The 23,081-nt window shown below is 43.3% G+C and overlaps 1 protein-coding gene and 1 long non-coding RNA gene across 5 annotated transcripts; one reads left to right on the top strand and one right to left on the bottom strand.

Moving 5' to 3' along the window:
• Nucleotides 1-953: 953 nt before the first annotated feature.
• On the bottom strand, nucleotides 954-20,219 carry ZNF410 (zinc finger protein 410). 4 transcript variants are annotated; one of them, XM_076345083.1, is made up of 10 exons: nucleotides 20,132-20,219; nucleotides 18,672-18,865; nucleotides 9,216-9,351; nucleotides 8,688-8,921; nucleotides 8,200-8,391; nucleotides 7,201-7,384; nucleotides 6,191-6,372; nucleotides 3,351-3,440; nucleotides 2,156-2,281; nucleotides 954-1,593 (listed from the first exon to the last, which is right to left on the bottom strand). In XM_076345083.1, exons 2-10 carry the CDS (start codon nucleotides 18,702-18,704, stop codon nucleotides 1,409-1,411), a joined length of 1,362 nt encoding a protein of 453 aa, XP_076201198.1. In that variant the 5' UTR covers nucleotides 18,705-18,865; nucleotides 20,132-20,219; the 3' UTR covers nucleotides 954-1,408. The 4 variants fall into 4 exon arrangements, with proteins under 4 accessions (XP_076201198.1, XP_076201201.1, XP_076201202.1 ...); XM_076345086.1 differs by having other exon boundaries at nucleotides 7,201-7,360; XM_076345087.1 differs by having other exon boundaries at nucleotides 7,201-7,336.
• A 276-nt stretch (nucleotides 20,220-20,495) lies between these two features.
• Nucleotides 20,496-23,016, top strand: LOC143163549 (uncharacterized). Its single transcript, XR_012995933.1, has 2 exons — nucleotides 20,496-21,738; nucleotides 22,531-23,016. It is a non-coding gene; the product is annotated as an uncharacterized LOC143163549 (long non-coding RNA).
• Nucleotides 23,017-23,081: the final 65 nt, after the last annotated feature.

Genomic DNA, 23,081 nt, shown 5'->3' with positions numbered 1-23,081 from the left:
CCAAGTCTGTGGCCTAAAGCCCATCAGGCTTATATGGGTATATCTGGAGCAGTGGGAGGGAAATTTTAATGCATACATTTTAAGGGGTATTTACTAAAATTGTTTGCTACTTTCCATAATACTACTTGATGATGCTGGAAAAAGAAATTTCCAAGTATGTGAAGTGTAAAAGAAAACCTTAAGAAAGGAGGAACAAAGGCTTGCCTTTAAATTAATATATGGTATTACGCCGTATCCCTTTAACAAATACTAAGGTGACATGCATGAATACAGTAACAGATAAATCCAAGTCTTAATATTGGTCCCTAAACAGAAATTGCTCAAATGGTGATGAAAGTAAAAGCATCAAACTAACTGAAACTCACTAGCACCTTTCTTGCTAAACAGTGTTGTTCTGAAAGTAGGATTACATTTCTGTAATCCTAAAAGAGATTTGTAATCTCTTAATATGTCTCAAAAATGGTATGGAAATAAAGAATTTCCACTTTCGCTCTGGATTTTGCATTTTATGAAATATTTTGTTATTTTTAGTTAAAGGAATTACAGCCTGTTCAGTTGACCTATAAAAATACTGTAGTAAAGAAGACATCTCACTAGAGCATCTCCCATCAATTTATGAGGTGGTAGCCAAACCACATCAGATCCTGATTCACAGGTACCTGGTGGAGCTTCTGCAAGAGCCTCCAAATTACAATACCTTTAATGACAGCAGCACTACCTTTACATTCAGCTAGGGAGCAATATAAACTAAAAGCATTCTCTTCGCATAGGAGCTGTTATAGACGTGTAGTATCTTAGCAGAACTCTGCATTCTTAATAATCCCGATTCTGAAGAAACTCTTTAAGTTAACAAAAATTCAAAACATCTACATGGTAGACTCATTTAAAGAGCCTGATATACCAAATTTTGGAGGAAAAAGTGACTGGGGAAAGCAGGAAAAGAACACAGCAAATGTAATTAAATGATATCAAGTAGTACATTTATTTCAGATAGTAAGTCAGCTTCTGACAGTGAGATGTATTAGAATATAGTCTCTGAAGGTAAAGGATGGAAGGAAGGCCTGTTGCTCAAGATACTGAATGTTTGTACAGTGCCTAGCACAATGAGGTCCTGGTCCTTAACTGGGGCTCCTAGGTGCTCCAGCAAAACAAACGCGTTAGGCTTTAGGAGAATGGACTGCATAAACAGTTTTGAAATGGCGTTCCACGACATGGGCTAAATGACACCTAAGCAGCAGACTTCACCTTTTAAGCTCTGCAAGAGAGAAACTTGGTCCGGTAGGTCTTCTCCAACTCCAGTTTTATGATTCATTCTCCATCTACCCACCCGCCCTGTGCACAGTTAAAGCGATGTTCACTCATCCCACTGCAACATGGGGAGCCTCTAGGAGGAATGATCGATCCCACTTCAGTCACCACATATAAGAGGGCGGAAGAAAGAGCAGCTGGTCTCACCCTCCTCTACTCCAATAATAGACTCAGTGTCTGGCAGGTGCAGAGACTCAACGCCAAGGCTGGGCTGAGAGTTCATGGGGATGAGATTTTTACTATGCACTGTAGATTCTTCCAGCAAACTGCTGCCCATCAGTGACTCTATTGTGAAAAAAAAAGGGTAAAACAAAATTCTCATGATGTAATGATACTGCAATATATGATACAATCCCTGCCCGCCTCCAAGTCACGTAGTCTTCTTCCCTAGACACCTGTTTTATCCGTTCCTACTCTTTGGGCATCCAGCGCTCCAAGGGATGGTGACTCCTACATTTATTGTTTTGAGCCTTAGTATGGTGGGATCTCATGCAGGCTTGGCTTTCTCTTTAAATAATTCACATTGCATAAAAAACCAGGCTGCTTACAACTAGAATACATAACGAAGGGCACAAATTCCATAGGAAGAAAAGATACCAGATTCATGTTAATTTTGAAAACAATAAACCTATCTGCCCCTTGACCACAATACAGAAATACACCTTTGTCTTCTATCCTAGAAAAGGGCAAGGTGAGCAATCCATCCTCACCTCCAAGAGGAACAGTCTTTTATTCCTTACTGGCTTGTGGTCTCGTATTTTCAGGACAAACATCCTCCTTTCTCTTTGACCATCCACTAATGCTTTCCTGCACTTCTCCCCCACAGAGAGTGCCCTCCCTTCCTTACCTGGCTGTTCTCGCTCTCTGCTGCCAGCTGTTCCAATTCGGGAGTGGTGTTTCCTCATATGCACATTTCTGCTACCACTCTGGGAAAATGTCTTCCCACAAATTTGGCACTGATGGGGCTTCACTCCTTGGAGTATAAGGGGGAAAAAATATCCCAAGAATTACCAAATTGGGAATAAAGACCTCATCAACGATGAAGCCAATAATACTCTTTTGAAATGGCTCTTGACACCACTGGTGCTCATTATCGGTGAAAAAAACAAATGAGAAATATTCCTGTTTCCTGGAGAGCAATAAGCTTCCAGAACAGAAGAGTTTTAGGTATCAGTATTGCCACCTGTTGGAAATCTCAAGTCTGAAGAGTAACATAAAGTCTTCAAGTCTGATTTATAAGAGGGAACAAGTTATTTGGAATCTCTTACTCAGTGACATGGAAATATTTGATATCCCATACCTAGAATAAAATGACCAAAAGCAAGGAAGCAGAGGCAAGGAAGCTATCTCCTGCCATCACACAACAAATTGCAGCATCTGGTTTACATTACTGGGTAGAGGCGGGATGATGACTTGTCACTGTGAAAGGATTTCCATTTTACAGAGCAGTCTATCATTTTCACAGTACAAGAAGTATGATGTCCATATGTGTGAGCTCAATAGCATGGAAGCCAAGGAGACAGGAAAGAAAAAGCGTGCAGAACTCGGGTAATTCCAAAAGTTACTACCCCAATAAAATCTCCCCTTCCCCAAACAAACCATATTCATTATGTGCTGATGATAATTAAGATAGATCAATCAAAACAGAAGGCAGAAGCTTCGAAACACTTGTGAAATACATTTACATCTAATGCTTTGTCCAATTACAAGTGTGTAGCATTAAAAAATAAAGGAAAACCCTACCTATGGCAGAAACGACTCATGAGAGATTTCAGATTTGAATGGCTTTGATTAATCTAACTTAATGACATTTTAGAAACAATTTTTAAAATAAATTTTAAAAATGTAATTTGAATTTAGAAACAGAAACAACAGAAAAGACTAAAGTGTACAGGCTATAGGCACCACAAAGGAAGTCGTGAAACACTATCAACAGAAGTCCTGTAGAAACCAGGGGATTTTTCTTAAGGAAATCAAATCAAAGTCCTACAATACAGATCTTTTCTCAGATAGGTCACAGAATGTCAGGTGAAGACTCTTACCTGAGTGGACAACCAAATGTTTCCGAAGGCTGGAGTATTCGGCAAAGGAGCGACCACATCCCTGTGCCTCACACAGAAAGGGTTTTTCCCCTACAAAGGAAAAGTAAGTTCTTAGATTTTGGGACCACAACTTGATCTGATTGTCCGAGTCCCTCTGAAGATCTCTACCCCATTCTCCCTTTTGGCCTTATGTGCAACAAAGTTCAACGGAAATTACACATATGCTTCCTAAGGCTTTTAAAGCATTCTCTTCATCAGCTTTCAAGAGGAAACACTGCCATTCTTTCTGAAATATTCTTAGATCATCATTCACTGAAAGCGAAGCAAGGGTCCACTGTTTCTAAATACATCTTCCAAGTATATAAATACCAAGAGAGTAATACAGAAGTGCCTGGACTATGATATATCTTCTATATGCAGTTCTTAACAACCAGCTCTCTGCTTCACACACTCCCAGGATCCTGCTCCCTTTCTGCCTCTCAGTGACAAAAATCCCATTAATTGTATTTCCCTTCATATCGGATTCTATACTTTATTTCAGATTAGGCTGAACTTGGCAAAATCCTGTGAGAAATGTGTCAGTCATTTATATTTATGTGCGGAGGAACAGTAATTCAAGGCACAATTTGTTCTCATAGGCTGAAATTTGTTATTTTTATGTATCTCCACAGCTATTTTTGTATTTGTCTAAATGATGATAAATTGGGAGGTGACTACACTAATGCAATGCAATATAATTAATCTGTTCTAAACACCCTCTTAATAAAGCCTTAAATAAAACTAGAGGTAACTTTTGCCTGCAACATCCCACTAAAGAACTTAATACACCGTCTAACACAACGATTTCAAGTCTTTAACCAGACTACCGTATCAGAGTAACAGCAAGTCCACAGGAGATTAAGCAAGCTAATTTAGCTATTTTATTGTCTAACATACACCTAGTTCTTTCAGAGTAAATTTGTTCTTAAAGTTGTTTCTACTGTGATTTTGCCTTTAAAAGTCCTCTCCCTACAGTTCACTTCTCAGCTTCCTATCCGCTATAGCGTTCAACAGATCTGAGCAAAAAGGATCCACGCAGCATGTTCTGACTGGTGTTACAAAGCTGAAATATGTGGCAGATTCTCAAACACTGATTGTACCTTCTGCCTTGTTATAAATATTTAAAACTTGGAAAGAAGGAAGGAAAACTACCATTGACAAAATTAACAGCACACAGTTCCATCTATAAGAAACCCCAGATCTATTTACACCTGCGGTTTTATAACACCTTTGGTCTGATCAAACTCTTAATTGCACATTATCAATTTGCAGTTAAGAAAGTTATTATTTACTCCTCCAGAAGCTACTACTTTGTTGGTTGCAGAACACTCACGCTATCACGGAGGATTGTGCATGTGTCAGCTGGGCCTAGTAACTTTATCTGCGCCTTGGCTGGGAGCTTTAAGTGCAAAAGACAACTGTAAAAACGATGGCTGCTGTTACTACACATTCAAAATTTTATTATTGGTATATATAATTTTTCACCACATCCCCACATCTGCCCCCAAACCGTGTGTTCTAGCTAGACTGCAAATTCTTTAAAATAGCAACCTTTTTCCATGTGTATCTACGAAGTACATACCATACGGTAGTGTTTAAGTAAGGCAGAAGGCATAAACAGCTGCTGGCAGCCCACATAATCTGCGATTTCATTTTACTAGAGAGGCCTTGTGCTGTCACAGTTGTCAAGGTTATTTTGAAATGTTAACCAACTGTAATGCAACACTAACTTCCTAGGCCATCAGGGAATCTCTAACAATATTCTGAAAGGCTTGAACTGGGCCATTTGTTTAAGTGGTGTGATAACCCTGAGGCTTAAAAAAGCAAACAATCAAAACCACCAGAAGATTCACGATGAACTTTGCTAACTATTAAATTGCTGATCATTTCAGCAGTAACTTGTGTGCCTCTCTCAAACAACTTTCTAGGATAAAACCACCTAAAGCACTTTATGCAGTTGTCAAGACTTTGGCTGGTACACCAACTTCTAAAAACATTGACAAGGCAGGATCAAATTCTCCAGAGGAGACAGCATAAACAAACCATGTATAAAATACAGCACTATGAAATAAAGGTTCTTGTTTTACTTAATACAAAAAGCTGAGCATGAGTTAAAGAGTACATTAGGCTCCAGCATATGGTAATGTCCCAAATTAGCATTTGCACAAACAGAGCAGTTTGCATGCCAAAATGCTGTTTCCTAATTATTTCCTTTTTCTACTAGACTTTGCTACTATATTTTTGCTACTCATTCCACTGTATTCCTCACTTCCCTAAATTTCCCAAAGGTAGTCATTCTACAAGCAGCAGAGGTAACATAACCTAGTCAGATTCAGCCAGATGTGTCCACCAGGACTCCACGCTGGAGAAATATTTAAGCTATTGTGCCTTTCAGGAATTTAAAAGAGCTTCTTTATAAAAAAACAATTACAGCAGTTGTGTTCACTAACTATTCCCTTGGGAACAGTCTAGTTTCTCCCCAAAACAACACACACCCCCCCTCCATCAAACAATTTGAGGGGGGAAGGGAATCTTCAGAGCATGGATCTGAGCAGAGTACAGCATCATCATATAGTATTTGAAGGGTGAAACCTGTGTGAAATTATACAGGATAGTAAAGGGGGTAAGCAGTTGATTAATTTGACCTATAGATCAATGTGAATTGATAGAAAAGGGACATTAATGAAGGGCAGAGATAAACAACATAATATCCTCAACAGTTTGAGGATGGAGGAGGAAGTTTATTCCTCAGTAAAGACCCCACCTCTGCAGACCACAAATAGGTGAGGTCTAAAACACACCAGTGTGAATTCGTAGGTGGTTCTTCAGATTTCCAGCTGTTGTGAACTGTTTCCCACAGCCCAGCTCCGTGCACACGAAGGGTTTTTCACCATTGTGAGTTCTCATGTGCACCTTCAGCCTCTGCAAGACGTAGAAACTTTTTCCACAGCCTTCTGCTGGGCAGGTGAAGGAGCGGTCGTTCCTGGAAAGGACCAAAATAGCTGTTTCATTACCAGCTACTGCAATGTATTTTTCATGAACACTCGACTTCTTTTTTAATTAAATAAAAAGCAGAAACATTTAAACCGAAATGAATTATATCACAAAACAGAGAGACTCAACTGAAGTGAGTGACCTAAGTCCTAAGGAACTAGAGTCTGAGTGGCCCACTGGAAGAATTTGTTCAGGTAGTATCTTTTCATCATATTGCCTTGCCTGTTCTCTACCCAGAATGATTTAGTAAAGCAGTGCAACAGATTGTATAGGAACATTCCACATATAGTGGAATTTCAGTCACTGGAGGATCAAAAATGGCTGTATGTGTACATATAACATATGCAATTACTGCTGGCCCTGTCTCAGGGCAGGATGGTGGGCTCATGTCTATTGGAGTCCTTCCCAGTTTTTAAGCTTCTCGTCTACAGTTTACCTCAGAGACTGCCAATTTCTTATCTAAAAAAGATTAGGGTCATTTGTTAGAGCAAGCAACTTTGTTCAAGGATATATAAAAGTACGATAGCATCCTACAAGTTCTAATGTTCACTATACCACAGAAGTGATAGTGATGCCCTTTATTGAGCACCTGTTAAAATACAAATATTCTGAACCAAACACTAACAAGGACCTGCAAAAATAATCTAAATCTGGTCAAAGTGTTTCAACATAAATGACCTAAAGCAAGCAACGGGACTAGTATTTCTAAGAGTAATACCAGGTTTTCACAGCCTGTCGATGTCAAAAACTAACACTATCCTGAATACAGAGCATAGTTTTTCAAAGTCATGACAACATATAGCTTTATTCCACTCACCGGTGTGTTTTCAGATGATACTTGAAGTGAGCTGGCCACACAAATGTCCGATCGCAGCCCTCAACTGTGCACTTCAGCTTCCTTTCCACGCGAGATAAATGAGGAATGGGGCTAGAGTCTTTTGGCTGCCCATCTCCTGAGCAAAGATGAACATTTTCACCTGGAACAAAAATCCCAGCAAAATCTAAAAAAGATACAGATTACTATAATGTGTCAAATTTAGTAGATAAAACCAGCATCATATATGATACAGGACTGTAAAGCAGGTATGTGCCTGGCTACTAATTGTTTACCATGTCCTACATGCTGCTGCCTAGCCCATAACAGGGATCAGACACAGATTTGCAAACTTTGCCAGGCCCATAAACTATTCCCAACAAGCCACCTGTATCAGGTCAGCTGCTACCAGATGAGGCTCATCACAAGAAGAATAGAAAGCCAATGCATGAAAATTATAAAAATGGTCTCTATATCAATACCAACCAACCAATTTTAAGTACCAGCCAGGATAACTATTTTTAAAAATACCTTAGCTAAAAAGAGATATTGCATTTGTTTGCAACTATTTATTAAAATAATTAAGTCACAAAGCATGTGACCAAATCCAATTATGTATTCTCCAGAAAGCTGATCTCCAAACCCAGTGGAGCTAAGAAGAAAGTACGAATTACAGTATGCATTAAAAATAGACACTTGAAAGTGAAAATGAAAGTTGAAATACAAGCAGCTGCAGTCAGGAAGAAGATACTCTTCACATGTACCAGAGAACACGCGGACTACAATGGAACTGCTGGGTCCACTAAAGTTCATTCCCTGAGAAAAACTGAGGAGCCTATTTATATTGCAGAAAAATTACACGATTGTTCTGTATAATTCTGTCACTGATGATTTGAAGACATGTCAGAATAGATTAAGAGTAAGAGAGAGTGAAAGAGAGCCAAAACTAGGGGCCTTGTATGGAACATTCAACTTTTGAGACAGAAGCAGGGTATTTCCTACCATTATTGCTTGCTTTGGCATTCTTAGCGAGCTGTGCCCGAGTGGCAGCAATTAAACTGTCATGGGCCAATTCTTGCACTCGTAGGAACCATGGGGTACTGCTGTCTGTGCTATCATGAGAGAGAAAGTCATTCCCAGAATCTTCTGCTTCATCTTGAACAAACACCAAGTGCTCTGCTGGAGACCCCAGCCCTAGAAAAGAAGACAACTTCATGAAACAGAAGGATAATGTAACAGAGGGAAATTTCTTTTGCTTCCCAGAGGCTAGTGTTCATGGCATAGATGTAATAGCTGCACTGAAAAAGTCTTCACTGACCTCTACATTGTAGGAAGCTGTTGATGATTAAATGCTCCTGAAATATCCAATAATGCCCAGCAAATTTCGTGATCTTTCCCCTTCATAAGCAGCAGAGACAGTTGTACTTGTATCTCCTGCATTCTGTTGTCTGAGACATATCCAGCCAGATGACAAACAGAAGGAGAATTACCTGCTCTTGTTAGGTTGAGAAGAATAAATGAAGTGCTGTCACTGGGCTGGAGGTCTTGCAATAAACTGGAAGTCTCTGGAGTTGACAGAAGTTCAGATGGTTTCTGTACATTCTGTGCCCTTGTTTCCTCTCCATCAGGGCCCACATTTACCTGGAGACTTCTCAAGACAGCAGATGAAGAAACATCTTTGGAAGAATTAGTGTGACTTGGAGAAGTGAGATCTCTTTCATCATCTAGTGAAGAAAGTGAAACCAGAGTAAATAAAAAGCATAAATACACTATGACTAAAAGCTATCTATGAAGTTATTTTCCTAGAAAAAAAATAGAACTGGAGAGAGATTGGAGGAGGAAGGAATTTTCTAACTAGTCAGACTTCACTGTTAAATGAGAAAAGTTTCAGTCACCCTTCTGAACCTGTTCCTCCATCCCTGGAACGCCTTATTGGCAAGAGACGGTGTGCCACAGTGGCGCAGCAAAGACAGCTGTATAAAGGGCACACTCGCAAAGATCTGCCACACAGATTTTACCTGGCAACATGAGTCTGTTGCATTCTGAGGTCTCAGTAACAGGAAGGAGAGAAAGACAGGTGATGTCTTTTGGTTCCGATTCAACCAGCCCTTGCCCCAGTGGAATAGAAGTATTCTGAACAAACTGAACCAGCAGCTGAAAAAAGATACTGAAGATTAGGTCAAGAGCAGCACAAATCATTTAAAAAGGTACTAAACCCAGTCCCTTACCCCTCGCTGTCTTGTAGGAGACACTGAATATAATCCCATGAATACACATCAAAGTAAATGGAAGCTTTTCACTTCACATTAATGGCAAAGAAGGAATCGTTTGTATTTGTCACCTCTGAAGTACCTATAAAATTCTCATTTCTTTAACATACAATAAACAGCTCTGGATCATTGCAGACTACTCTGAAGACTCCTTAGGCTATATTCCTTTTTATTTAATCTTTTACCAAGATAAATTTTACCAATATATGCCATGTTTTAAGGCATATATTCCTTTTTAATCCATCTTTTACCACTTGATACTTTACTACGCTCTAACCTTCCAAGTAAATGTTTTCTATGCTCAGCCTTTGGTACAGGTTTTTTTTTAAATCATCATCTTTACATACTTAACTGAAAGAAAGTTGGCCTTTCTTAAATAGAAAAGCAAGCAAAAGACGTTGCAAAGATGTCTAGCTAATGGCTATTCAAAACAGGCAGATAATGATCAGAGGAACAAGGTTGGGATGACAAGGGGGAGAACACAGCCAGCCTTATCTATCCAAATCAGCTACTCCTAAAACCATCAAAGATGGGCAATTAAAGCCATTGTCCTTAGCATGAAACCCACCCACTATGGGGATTCAACAGAAGAAACCCTCTCCAGAATGCTATGCAAAATAAGGGGGACTATTGCATAAAGAGGTATAGGCCTTATACTGGGATGCGTTCCCTGGGGAGGACTTTGGGACTGAACGAGAGATTTGGGGGATTGTACAGGACTTATTATGCATTGTTTAAGGGAAAGGCCAAAGGCAGGAAAAGGAAGGGATCAAGGCGGATCAGGGCAGAACAAACACAGGAAAATGGAGGAGGACAAAAGGGGCCCATTACATATATGCAGGAAGTTGGTGAATTCAGTTGTCTGATGCAGCCTAACCATCGCAGTCCGTCCTGTCTTCTTATTAAACTCCATTCCTAACTATTTCCTGTGTGATCCTGCTCTCTGGAGTGCGTGTGTGGCATACGCTAGTGAACGCCAAGCCGGACTAGTTGGCAAGCAGAACAAGAGGTGTGGTGACATATCCTGGAGAAACCCATGAAGGTTGTCTCTAGGCAGCAACCCTTGGAAACAGAATCCAGCACTTTGCGCTGCCTGTGTTTATGTGGGTAAAGCTACGAGCGTCCTACCTGTGTTAATCTGTTTAGTGCCAGTCACATCTGTACAGTGCTTGTGTGAGTGCACCTACTTGAAAATTGTACTGAACCTCACTAGTGGCTGGATCTAAGATCAGAAATAGGGAGCAGCCCTCATCTTGATGGGTCCAGAGGGTGAGAAATGCCCGGGGTCATTCAGTCCAGCAGATTTAGCTATCCGTAATGTCAGTCAGCTCTGCCAATGCAAAAATTACTTCTGGCTAACTCCTAAAAATCTTGAGTTATAGAAAAGGAACCTGACATTTGAAAAGGAACTGGAAGTCAGAGAAATGCCTTTCCTCACCCCTGAAAGTCTTCCCATATTTAACCAAGTTCAGAGCAGCAAAGCATGTGCCTTGTTTACTCATTCTGTCCCCTTGACAACATCTCAAGCTTTTGTCAGACTACTGGATATAACGCTGGACTCTGGATATAACTGCCTTACCTCCAAGCACAGACACAGAAATGAGACTCTTTCTTCTGTTACCAGTGCCACAGCAGTCCGTACTAAAATATTCTGATTTAACAAAGGAAGTGCTGCTGGGAGTTAGGAGATAACACAGCCCAACTTTTGCAATGGACTGAACTAATTCTTCTGTGAAGTCCACAAGCTTTTTTAACAAATACAGTCTCAAATCCTTCCACTGTATGGAATTAAACTTCTGGAGACCAGAAAGACTGAAGGCGTCAGTTGTTACAGACCCAGACACATACTCCACATTTCAGAGAAAATGCCCCTCAAAAACCATATATAGGATCTATTTATTTGGCTGTAAGTTCTGTCAAACATACTTACTCCTATACTCGCATTCTCAAACTATGTTGAAAAACACAGATGAAAGAAATATGGAAAATAACAATACATCAAAACCAACCCTCAAGTCGCTATTCCTTATCTCTAGGAAACTCCTTGACATAAAGATCCTGCATTCTGCTGCTGTCTAGCAAACAACTGTATGCAACAGACTTCCTTTATCTTTGGCATTTAGAAGGAAACTGTAGAAGATAGTTAATTCAAAAGCTACTACCCTCATTGTGACACATTTTAGCATGCATTCCCACAGAGCCCAGAGGGAGTTGTCTGTGCAGTGAGATGGTTCATCAGTGTCAAAAGAAACAGAGTAAAAAAGCACGATATGCCCATGGTATATTTGTGAATAAAACCCAACAGTCACTAATAATTTGATTCTTATTTTGTACGTTGCGATTGCCTTAGTATTTAATTTTCAGAACTACTGGCACCCAATTCCAAATTATTTCTATAGCAGATACCAGCCTTTTGAGCTTCTCCTACATCAGGATGAAGTTCATTAAATCAAAGAAACTGCAAAGAAAACTTAATAGTTTGGGCTCTGATGTCTCTATGTTTATTTCCTCTCACAAAAACACTGGAAATACTCAAGCAGTTTTACCTTGAAGAGTTACTGCTGTCAGAGCCCTGAAGCCTTAATTGCCCTGAGTGGTCTCACCTGGGGCCTCCACCCCCACCCTCTGCCCAGGGGCTCCACTTAAACCCAGGGGCTCCATTTAAGCTCAGCCTGTGCTTCCTAGTCCCCTCCTGAGCTGTGTTGTAGGTTTACCTGTCTCAAGCCCTGTCTCCTGGATGAACCTCAGACTTCTACCGCATCAGTGTCTCCAGCCCCATCTCCTGCTACTCCTGACTGGACTCTCTGGATAGACCCCGGACCTGGTTCATCACTTTGCCTCGTTCAGGGCTGTGGATGGACCCTGTTTCCAGCACCAGTGCCCTGCCGTGCTCAGGTGCTGCAGGATTGTGCCCTGGTCAGTGAGGACACCACCTAGGCTGGGATCACCTTGGCTCCCAGCTCATCCTCCCTTAGGAGCAGCCTGTCATTGCTGACAATTATGAAGGTAAAAATTAAGTCCTGAAGTCATTCAGATGGCAATATGCCACTTGAACTAGGCCACAAGCCAGACTGCAGTTTGAAAGGTTAGCATTTTTTCCTCTTAGGTATATTATAAGATTATCCAGAGGCCCCAGTCAGAAGAGGGAACTGTTTATGTTGTCAAAAAAATATATAGGCAATAAGAGATAGTCCCTCCCCCAAAGCCATGCATTCTAATTTATCAAAAAAATAGGAGAAAGAGGGGTAAAAAGAGAAGGGAGTTAGGAATAACAGAGCAAGGCAATCAGAAGAAAGAAGTTGGACTGAAAAATGTGAGCAGCAAGAGGGTTCTAAATTACTGGATTGTCTTTCATTTAAAAGCTGTTCATGATCCCTACTGCTGCCTACTCCACCATGAAACACTTGTTTTATGGACTCTTCCATCTTTATACAGAAAGCCTTAGATAAAACTTTCCTCCTACAATAGGAAAGCTTTGCTTCAAACTCTCCACTTCCACACAGCAACATTAAGCCACTAGGGAAAAGCAAAATGCAGCAGCCACAAACAGATGCTCAAAAGAAAAGAGATCCTTTTAATTTTCTTCGTAAAGTAATAACAAGCTAGTACAGAGAATTAAAAGGGGGCAAAAGAAGCAGAAGTAAACAAAAGGACACGAATCATGCTCATTGTTAAAATTTGGAATAGAAAAATCCCAACCCTTCCCATAAACTAAAGCAAACTAATCACTAAATATATCCCTCCCAACTCTACATCAAATAATTCAGAGAAAATAAAAATTTTCATGTGACAGTTGAATCTTCACAGCCAAGTACTTTCAGAAACCTTCCTTCCTGTTCAAAATCATTGAATACTTTTGTGACAACTACAGCACTGGAATATGGGGAAAAAACTAATTACAAACACTGTGCTGCTTTCTTAAGTTTCTTATAATTTGGCTTTGCAGCTGAAAGCAAATAGGAAATTGTAAGGGTATCTGGTAATTGGCTATTCAGCATAAAAGACAGACTAGGCACAGGAGAGGTGATAAATTAAACGTGCAGATACACAAACTCTAACAAACTGCAGATAAGGGAGTAACAAAGACCAGAACTCCTGGGACACTGATGGATGGGCCATTGCAGGAACGACTTGAGTGTGACCTTGAAGAAATTCAACCAGAAACTTTGTAAGAGATAGGAACAATATTACCATGGGTTACCAGAACACATCTCATAGGCAAGAGCAAACTTCTTACAGGATATGGGGGAAATTCTGGGACTGGGTAAAACTTATTATAAGATGTTTTAAGAGGAGGCTGTGGGAATGTCAAAAACTTATGGATGTTTAGGGGAAGGATCAAAGGCGGGGAAAGGGAGGGATCAAGGTGGATAGGAGAGGAGCAACCATGGGGAACAGGAAGGGGGTGGGGGATAATATGAGTCGACCACATGTTAGCAGGCTGCAGGTCAGTACGCTGCTCTGCCTCATCACTGTAGTCTACCCCGTCTTCTCAAATGCTGTTTGCTCCTAAACAGTTTCCAAGTACGTTCATCTAGTTAACTTCAAGTTGGACTCGCCTGTGAATAGGAGGAAGCCACAATCTGGAAACTCAAGATCCTGGCCAGAGGCTGGATTAAAAAGTCCAGGGCCTGGAGATGGATGCTGGAAGGACTCAAGCTTTGGCAGAGACTGGACAGATCCATGACTGTGAGTATGCGTATCAGCTGAGAGAGGGCACGTGTGTAATACGCTAGCAAAGTTCAAGCCTGATTACCTGATGAGTAGGAACAGAATTAGGCCATCTGTGGTCTTCCTGTTCCATGTGAATGTCACTTGTGTTTGTGGGTGCCTGTAAAGGTACTGTCCTGCCATATGTTAGTGTTTACAGCCATATGTGTCTGTACTGCCTATGTGTGTGCATGGGCACATATTTGCAGTTCAGGCTCAGCCTCACTTCTGCCTGCACCTGGGAACAGTCCAGTGGTCTCTTGTCTGAAGGACCGGGGCGGGGGGGGGGGGGGGGGGAAGTTTCCTGGATGCTACAGTTCGTCAGATCTCATAACCACATAATATCTGGCATCACAAACAGGATCCATATGGGCTGTAAGTATTCCCGGGATGGTGACTACAGAATCTCTATGTAAGGAGGGGACTGATCCTTCTGCAAATATGGCCAAAGTGCTAGAATTTGTAACCAAGCAGACAGAACATCTTGGGGCACCTGAATAGGAAAAGTTAGGGAAACTGAATGTACAGAATATTAACAGAACACAAAAGGAATTGTAAGAGGTGTAAAGTGGCTTTACTTTATAGCCAAGATGTCCCTTGGAATTTGAAAAAGATTTTGATACTGGTTAATTGCAAAAGGACATCCTCAACTTAGAGAGTCAAACTTTATGGGCCAGATGTGAGTCATACAAAGAGAATCTATAGGCCATGGAGGGACAAAATGAGCAAAGTTCAGCTGCATCTTGCTATGAAGAATTTTATTTTTGGCTCTGCCATACCACCTTCTTGAATATACACTCCTTTTACTCCTTCTGCTGAAACACCACATAACTCTGAAAATCCTGCAAGTAATGTAGACAGTGTATGTACTAAAAATGTAAAATATTTCTTGGCTCTTGTCACTAAACAAATAATTGTCATCCCTGCTGTTCAACAAGAGATGGTTGGACAGGATGATCCCAGGGTCTATCACCACAAGCACTGCAGAATGCTTGTGTTACCAAGAAGGCTTGGACAATGTCCCTCACCCGAGGGGGGGGAGGGGGCGAAATCTGTTTAAAGAACTAGGAACCCCTCCTAAACATCCTAAAAAAAAAAAAAAAACCCAAAACCAACCAAAAAAAACAAACCACTACAGAAACAAATGAAAATATGGCCATCTGGGATGGATCGGGTTGAAGTTTGTGTCCCATAACAGACCCCCTTCATCAGATGATTCAAAAGCCAAGAAGTGCCAGGCAGCTGCTTGCTTTGAGGTGGGGGTGTCTGGGAGGGATGGGGAGGGGGGGAAGGTTGCTCCAGTACTAACGTTCAGATCTGTCCTCCCACTGGACAGCTGGAGAGCTAGAGCAGACTCCCAGAGCATCAGGGACCATGTTTTTAATCGATACTGTTTCTGTTTTAAATTTAACTAGTGAGCCACTACAAAATAAAGAGGTCAAAAGAACATTTAGCAGAGGGGGAGGGGTGGAAAGGAGGGGCTGGAGCTGAAGGGTGTGGAGGGCAGGAGGTTGTTTAGCTAGAAACTAGGATGCCCTCCTCCCATACAACCTCTGGGGAATTAATTCATTCACAAGAGTCTCTCCTTATGAGGTGCTGATGAGGAGAGAAAGGAGAGGCTAAAATACCTCCCTCCACCCCCTTTTCAATAGCCAATTCAATTTATAGACCAGAGCTGTAGTTCACTCGATTGTGCCAGAGCCACCCCCGACAGCAGAAAGCACCCTGCAGTGGACCGGTGTGGTGGAGGTGGCTGGAAATATTTGCAATTGTAACAAATCACCCTGAAGGCTTAAAGCATGCAAAATGCAGATCTTATCAGTTCCCTGAGGAATGCTGGTAATACAGCTTTGGGGGCAGGGAGTCCAGAAGAAAAAGCAGATCCATCTGCCCATACAAACTGTCTCCAAGCAACTTTGTAACTTCCTATGAAAGGAGGATTCACCTCTACTCAAGTATTAAACATTTACTGGCACATTGGTGGCTTCTTTAGGGATAAAACCAGGAGCAAAGAAGCTTATGCAATCCATCCATAGTGCTTTGATTAATGTTATCTAGATGTTACACAAACACAGTTAGCTCTTAATTAATACCTTTCTCCCATGGTAGGGGATATGAAGGAACATCTGTGGCTGTAAGAATTACGGTGCCATGGCTCACCAGAGGATATAAAATCACGATTGACTTTCAGAGATACTTGAACTGCTATTTGGTAAAGGTGTAAAAAGGGTATCTACCAGTTTCACATCAAAGGAGTAGAAAATAGTACTAACAACACAACTTTCACAATCAGAACAAGGGTGTGTATAGATTTGGTAATCCACAACGCAAATGAATCCAGATTTGTAGTATAAAATAGCCTTGATCAAGATTGAGGAACGTGGTTTAGAAGACAGCATCTATGGAAAGAATGCCCTCTGCAGCCACCATAGCTTTCATGCATCAGGCCTGTTCCTGCTGAGAATGGCCTACTCTGTTCTGGGCTTGCTGGGAGGGAAATGCAGCTCTGCTATGAGGAAATAGGACTATTATGTAAACATGCCTAATTAACAAATACCTTACTGAAGTCGAGAAAAGACAAGGCCCACATACAGATCCTAGTTGAGGAATGAGGGAACAAGCATTCCAACTATCTTGGTCCTTAGCTGTCAGAAATCTATGGGAATCCACCCACTCGCAGACCGAAGTAACAAAGTCCCCCACATTACCATTCAGAACTGGGAGAAAATTTGGTAGAAGTTAGGAGAGATCAACCACAAGGCAAGAGAAAGGAACTCCTTACAGCTGATACTGAGACTACTCAGGGCTACTAGAATTTATAGCTACTTTTCCTGAATAGTGTGATTGGAAGGACTTTGGCTGCTCTGCTAAGAAACAAATACCTTACCACATCACCTGGGCTGTGACGAATTACCAGCGTGTAATCATCATTCTCTTTAGAGTACCAGTTTAAGATACCTGCTGTATTGCATATGGACTGAAAAGGGACAGAAACAGAAGACTCAAAAACAATTCTATTTACACCTGTGAACTTCCCCAAAAGGTACTTCATAGCAGTACTAAGTCCTCTGCTCTAGGACCTTAGCCTTCTGAAGAGGTAAAGCTGAGAATCAAAAAAAGCAAGGACACAAGGCGATACAGTCCTCTGCACTTTTAGGTGGGGGAATGTACAGGTGGCTGGCTAATGGCTACTCAGCCTAAAAGACAAGAAACAGGATATGTAATAAATTGAACACACTGATACAATTGTGTTGAATGTAACAAACTGCAGACAGTTGTATCTAGCAAATTACAGCTTAGAGTAACAAAGACCAGAACTCCTCAGACACTAATCAACGGGCCACTGCTGAAGTGAAATCTCGGAGGTTCAAGCAGAACTTTTGCAACTGGTAAGAAAACAAAATTGTCTTGGGTTATAGGAAGGACCAAACTTACGGGATGCAACAGGGACTGCAGGATGTGTAAAACTTATTATGCAATGCTTAGGGGGAGGATCAAAGGAGGAATCGAGGTGGGTAAGTGGAAAAAGAACCATGGGTAGGTAGGGGGGAGAGAAGAGACTCCAATCATATGTTAGCCGGCTGCTGCTCAGTACACTGCTGTGTCTGATCACTGCCATCCCTTCTATCTATTTACTAAACATATTCCTAAATATTCTCCCCACAAGTGAGTGCACTGCTAGTGAACTTCTAGTCTACTAATGTGTGAGGAGGAGGAAAAAACAGTCTGGAAAAACTCAAGATTCCAGCCAGAAACTGGCTAAAAAGCCCTGGGTCTGGGCACAGACACCGGAAAGACTTTAGGCCTGGCGGAGACCAGAGACATCTGTGAATGTGAGTATGCATGAGAGTTGAGCGTGGGTATAGATACATTCCACTAGCAAACTTTTGTGGCGTTCATGCTGTTTATGTTTACCTCTTAAAGGTTCTTTACCTGTGTATCTGTTTGTGGCCAGCACATCACAACACACACACATCACTGCAATTCATGCTCAGCCGTGCTACTGGCTGAACCTGGGAATGGTCCGGCAGCCTCACACCGAGCAGCCAGGATCCCCTGGGTGCTGCTGCCTACCGCTTCTGCCAACTGCTTAATGGGAACACAAGTACTTGAAAAAAACAGAACTGGCTGATGCTAATAGAATAATCCAGACTCCCCAAAACCGAGTAAAGTCAATTTGGTTTGAGGGAAAGAAGTAGGCAATACAGTAATTTATTTTATTCTTGTAACAGAAAGAACATTATAATAGTGAAAAAAATAATGTAACCTGAGAACAGGCAAGAGTATTGGCTGACACTTGAAAGGAGGGGAAAACAACTGCAATATTCTTTAATCTTTTACCATTCAAATCAAAACATGGAAGCATTAGAAGATGCCACTGAAAATGCTTTGAGAATTAACATGTAAGCAGTAAACTGAGTAAACTCATGGAACTTTTTCTAAGTGTTGCCCACAAATGTTCCTGGGAACCAAACCCAGTTCATAATTGCTCACCTCAGGTTTGGATTCTAACTCATCCGATAACATTGATTCAAGTGTCCGATTCCTGCAGCTGTCCTCAGCAAGGCACAGATTTTTTTTTTTGGTTCAGAGAGAACACTCCCTGCTTATTCTCATATTTTCCTAAGTGTAAAACAGTGTTGTGGTCCTTCTGCAAGAAGCTGTGTTGTGCAAATATTCAATTTAACCTAAAACAACAAAAAAGGAAATATAAAGAGAGAGGAACCAAAAAAAAGGAGCAAAGCTAAAAGAAGCAAGCAGATGTTGCATGTAACTGTAAAATATACTTTGAAGTACTGGGAAAACTCATTTACCCTGGTTCCTGCATTTCTGTTGTCATTGAGTTGGCAAAATAACAACCTAACACTGCAAAATTAGTTTTCAAAGGCTATTTACCACATTTTTTTTGCAATAGCTCATTTTCAATGGAAAATTGATCGTTTGTCCTGGAAACTTATGGGATCAACTGAAAATCACATAAAGCACGCAAGAGACAAGGAGGCTGAATTCCCAGCCTGCGAAACAGTGGAATTATGCAAATTGTTGATGAAAGACAGCCATACACAAACAACCTGTCACCAGGACACCTCTGCTTTTCCTGTCTGTTAAGATGTTACATTTCTGATTATAAGAAATATCTTGATGAACACAGGTAGGTTAGAAGTTATTTTATAAGCACCTGTACAATGTTTCTTCTTTGGGCTACAAGGGAAAATAAGAACATGTTTGTATCTACTTTTGCCTACTGGGAAAGCACTCGGACACTAGCGATGGGAGAAGAAAGTGAACTACATACAGTCCTTGCCCCCCCTTCCACCACAATTACAAATCTATTGAATATGTTAAAAAATGAGAATAGTGGATCAGCTAAAAAGAGAACGTAAAGCCTCCCTCCAGTGCTCCTGACAGCAAGCAGTGCGGCACGCGATACTCCGTGCAGGAGCCTCACCTTCTGCCGCGACGGGACAAGATAGCAAACACAGGTAAGCAGGGTAACTCGGACCAACGCACGCGAGCCAGGGCTCGGGAACATTCCCGCTTGTTCACCCGCTGCCCCCTTTCAGCCCGCACCCGGGAGGGCGGGACCCGAGCGACCCACGGGGACGAGAGCCGGAGCTGCCAGGCCCGGCCGCCCACGCCTCAGCCGGGAGGGCACGGGGGGCAGCCTGGCGGACGCCGGCCGGAGCCCGGGGGGCGGGGGGGGAGAGGGAGGCCACGGGGCAGGGCGGAGCGCCGAAGTCCGGCCAGGGCCGCGCCCCTCCCCCACGCGGGGCAGGTGCGCCACCCCTCCTCCGCCGCGGGGGCCGGTCCGTCGCCGTGAGGGGCGGCCCCCGGCGGCGGGGAGGACCGGGCCGCCCGCCCCCGCTCCCCGGCCCGCTTGGCTCCCGTGCCCCGCAGAGGTCGGCGAGTCCTGGAGGAGCGCCCAGGCCCCCGCCTCCCCCCGCCCGCCTTACCGGCATCTCAGCCGCCCGGATGTGACGGAGCACCCAACCGGAAATGCCAAAGGCTCGAGGGGGTGGGCGTGGGTGTGCGCGTCTCCTCCAGCTCTATGGTGAGCGCTGTAAGGAGCGCCGCTTCCGGCCGCCGCCTCCAGTTCCGCCTGCCGCCTCCAGTTCCGGCCGCCGCCGTGGCTCGGGGGCGGCTGCGCGGGGCGGTGTCCCCGTCCCCGCCCTCACCGCGTGCCCGTGCCCGTGCCCGTGCCCGTGCCCGCGCCCGCCAGCGCCGCCTCCCTTGGGGGCCTCCCACCGTTCCCGCCGCGGCGCTGCCCCGGGACCGCGCGGCCCCCGCGGCCTAGCTGGGGCAGCGCCGGTGCCTGCCCGGGCCCGGCCTTCCTGAGGAGCCGCCGCGGGGATGAGCGTTGTCCCGCGCGGGAACCTCCCGCCTGCCCCGGGAGAGGGTTTCCTTGCTATTTCCCTCAGCCCCGAAAGACGGAACAGTAACAGCTTGGCGCTTGGGTTTTCCCCCGGTTCCACCGGGATCGTTACCAGGGCTGCAGTGTTCAGCTGCAGCCCGATTCCTCTTAAAACAACCTTTTGATCTGGAGAATATTTTACAGGTGGAGATCATGCAGGAAGCTTACGGTCAAGTTCAACGTTTAACTGCCGAGCTCGTCCTTTCTTCAACACAAATCAAGGCAAAAGACAGGTTATTTCAGTTTGTTAGAGCACGTGTGGAAGCACCGGTTGCCTGCTAGTACTCGGTTTCTGTTTCTGCTTTGCTCTGACTTGCTCTGTCTGTTCCTGCAGTTGGTGACGGAGAACTACTGGGTTCACAGCAGCCCACTAATGACACGCACCAAGTTAGTAATTCCAGAAACACACATGTCTTAACAAGGTACCTAAAACCCAAGAAGAGACTGAGTAATCTAGAAAGCTCGTACTTTGGGTTTTGCTCATGAGCCTTATCTTGGCATCCGTAGGTCAGCAGGAACGAGCTCCTGAAGCAGCGGCGTTGGCAGCCTTTGGGCTTGACATTAGCTGCTGAACCGGTGACCTTCAGGTCCAGTAAACTTTACCTTGGTTACAGCTAGTCCGTAGCTTTGGAGCCACGTGCGATTCCTGACTCCCATGCCAGAACAGCTGCTCGTGGGACAGTGCTGGCGTCGGCGCTGCTGAGCAATGAGAACCCTGGCGATCTGGAAGTAACCCAACGGGAGCTGTCAAGGCTGGCAAAACCAGGTTCCCCGGGACCCCCTGGGCGCACAGCCCGTTCTGGTCCATGGTGGACTGTGCAAGAACCTGTAGTCGCTTCCCGTGAAATGACTGTCATCTCCTGCCTGTGAACTGCTTTGGAATGATTTCCTCTTTTCAGCCCCTCTAAGATGGGCTGTATGGCTCCTCTGCCTTTCAGCCATGTGAAAATTTTGATTTGCAGCTCAAAGAGTCACAGTTACCCCCCTCGGCTTTAAATGTTCAGCGAGTGGCTTCATGGAGGGCTACGCACTGGAGTCGTACTGACAGCCTAGTGCTTCAGCAAAAAGACCGTTGACCAGCTACCTGCTGGAGCCACCCAGCAACTCCCTGAAGTCTGCAAGCAAGTCAGATGCACGTCTTCTTCTGAGGTATTGTCCCACCAACTCGCAGTCACTGCATTAGTACTAACAAAAGCCTGCACCGTGAAATCAACTCTCAGTCAAGCCGAAGCACATCTCTGATGTCCAAGGCAGGGAAAGCTGTGATTCAACACCCAGCCTCGGAGATTTGGTTGCCTCAGCGCCATACTGGCCATGCAGATGGATTGAATCGGGGAACCTCACCGAGTCTGGCATTTACCATGTCGGACCGCTCGGCCATAGCTGTGATGACCTGAATCTTTAGACAGAGCCATTTATTCACTCAAGCCTACAAAACTGAAGTTAATAGCTCCCGAGAGTGAGTTTTTTAACATAACCCCGATAAGCTGGAGCTGAGTAAATGACCATGCAATGGTGACAGTAAAGACCATTTCACTGTGTTTATTATCACAGGCACAATCCCAGTGTGCCACATTTGCTGATCCAATACAATCCAACAAAGGCAACCAGAAATGCACAACTACTAACTTCATAAACCATTTTTTCTTGATGCCACTTTGGTAATCCCAGGACACTGAATCGTAAAGCTTGATTCTGTCACACTAAGATACCTAGTAATCTTGGAAGTCCTTTGACTCATCATCAGCCCAACAATGTGGAATTACTGAGCAGGTATTAAAATATGGAGACGTGTAGGCGCATAAGTTTTGTATCCTCCTAGGCCAGATGAGTTTGGCTGCTTCAGAGCTTGCATTTTGACTGCCTGGGGAATTTTGGTCTAATCCGACAGGGGAATCTGCAGTGAGAGTAACACAGCGCTTACCCTAATTGTTTATGCAGGTCCGAATCATTTGCGCAGGTGCGTGAAGCAGCACTGGTCCCTGATGGGAGAAGAACTGTCCGGCTGGGAATTTCCTACAGTCTCACTTTCTCAATAACATCTGCCCCTCTGGGATCCTTCTCTCTAATCAAGGAGAAATAGAAGACTCAGTCACATTTCCCTCATGACCAGATTCAAGAAAAGAAAAACGATACTGTTTTTTCACCCCTGCTGTGAGATGGAGAAAATGTCTAGTCATCGAGTAAAGGGAGAGTGGTGTTTTAGATTTGGTTGTTGATAACTCTGTTTATAATGGGACCCTCTTCCAAACGCAAGGAGGAGCCTAGGCTTTATTTCTCTTAGCACATCTTTTGTTCTTTCATGTGTACATTTCTGTACACTCAGATATCACACTGTTATATAAACTTATGCGCATTATTCCAATAAGGCTTTTAAAACTGTAAAACTTACACGTACAATTGCAATTAACATCACTTTGACGTTCAGCCTTTGCAGCATCAGATTTTTACATTCTCTCAAAAGCCTGCATGCACGCGAGAAGCTATCTTTC

Source organism: Aptenodytes patagonicus, chromosome 7 (genome assembly GCF_965638725.1).
Source record: "Aptenodytes patagonicus chromosome 7, bAptPat1.pri.cur, whole genome shotgun sequence".
NCBI lineage: Eukaryota > Metazoa > Chordata > Aves > Sphenisciformes > Spheniscidae > Aptenodytes > Aptenodytes patagonicus.
Note: the sequence above shows the minus strand (reverse complement) of the source record. Positions and strands in the feature narration are given on the sequence as shown.

Excerpts from the sequence above, each read along its gene's own strand:
- ZNF410 (XM_076345083.1), bottom strand. The coding sequence starts at position 18,704 with ATGTTATCGGATGAGTTAGAATCCAAACCTGAG. Across the intron at positions 7,385-8,199 it reads TGCCAAAGCAAGCAATAATG|ATTTTGCTGGGATTTTTGTT; the intron begins GTAGGAAATACC and ends TATCTTTTTTAG. Across the intron at positions 2,282-3,350 it reads ACATTTGGTTGTCCACTCAG|GAGTGAAGCCCCATCAGTGC; the intron begins GTAAGAGTCTTC and ends TTATACTCCAAG.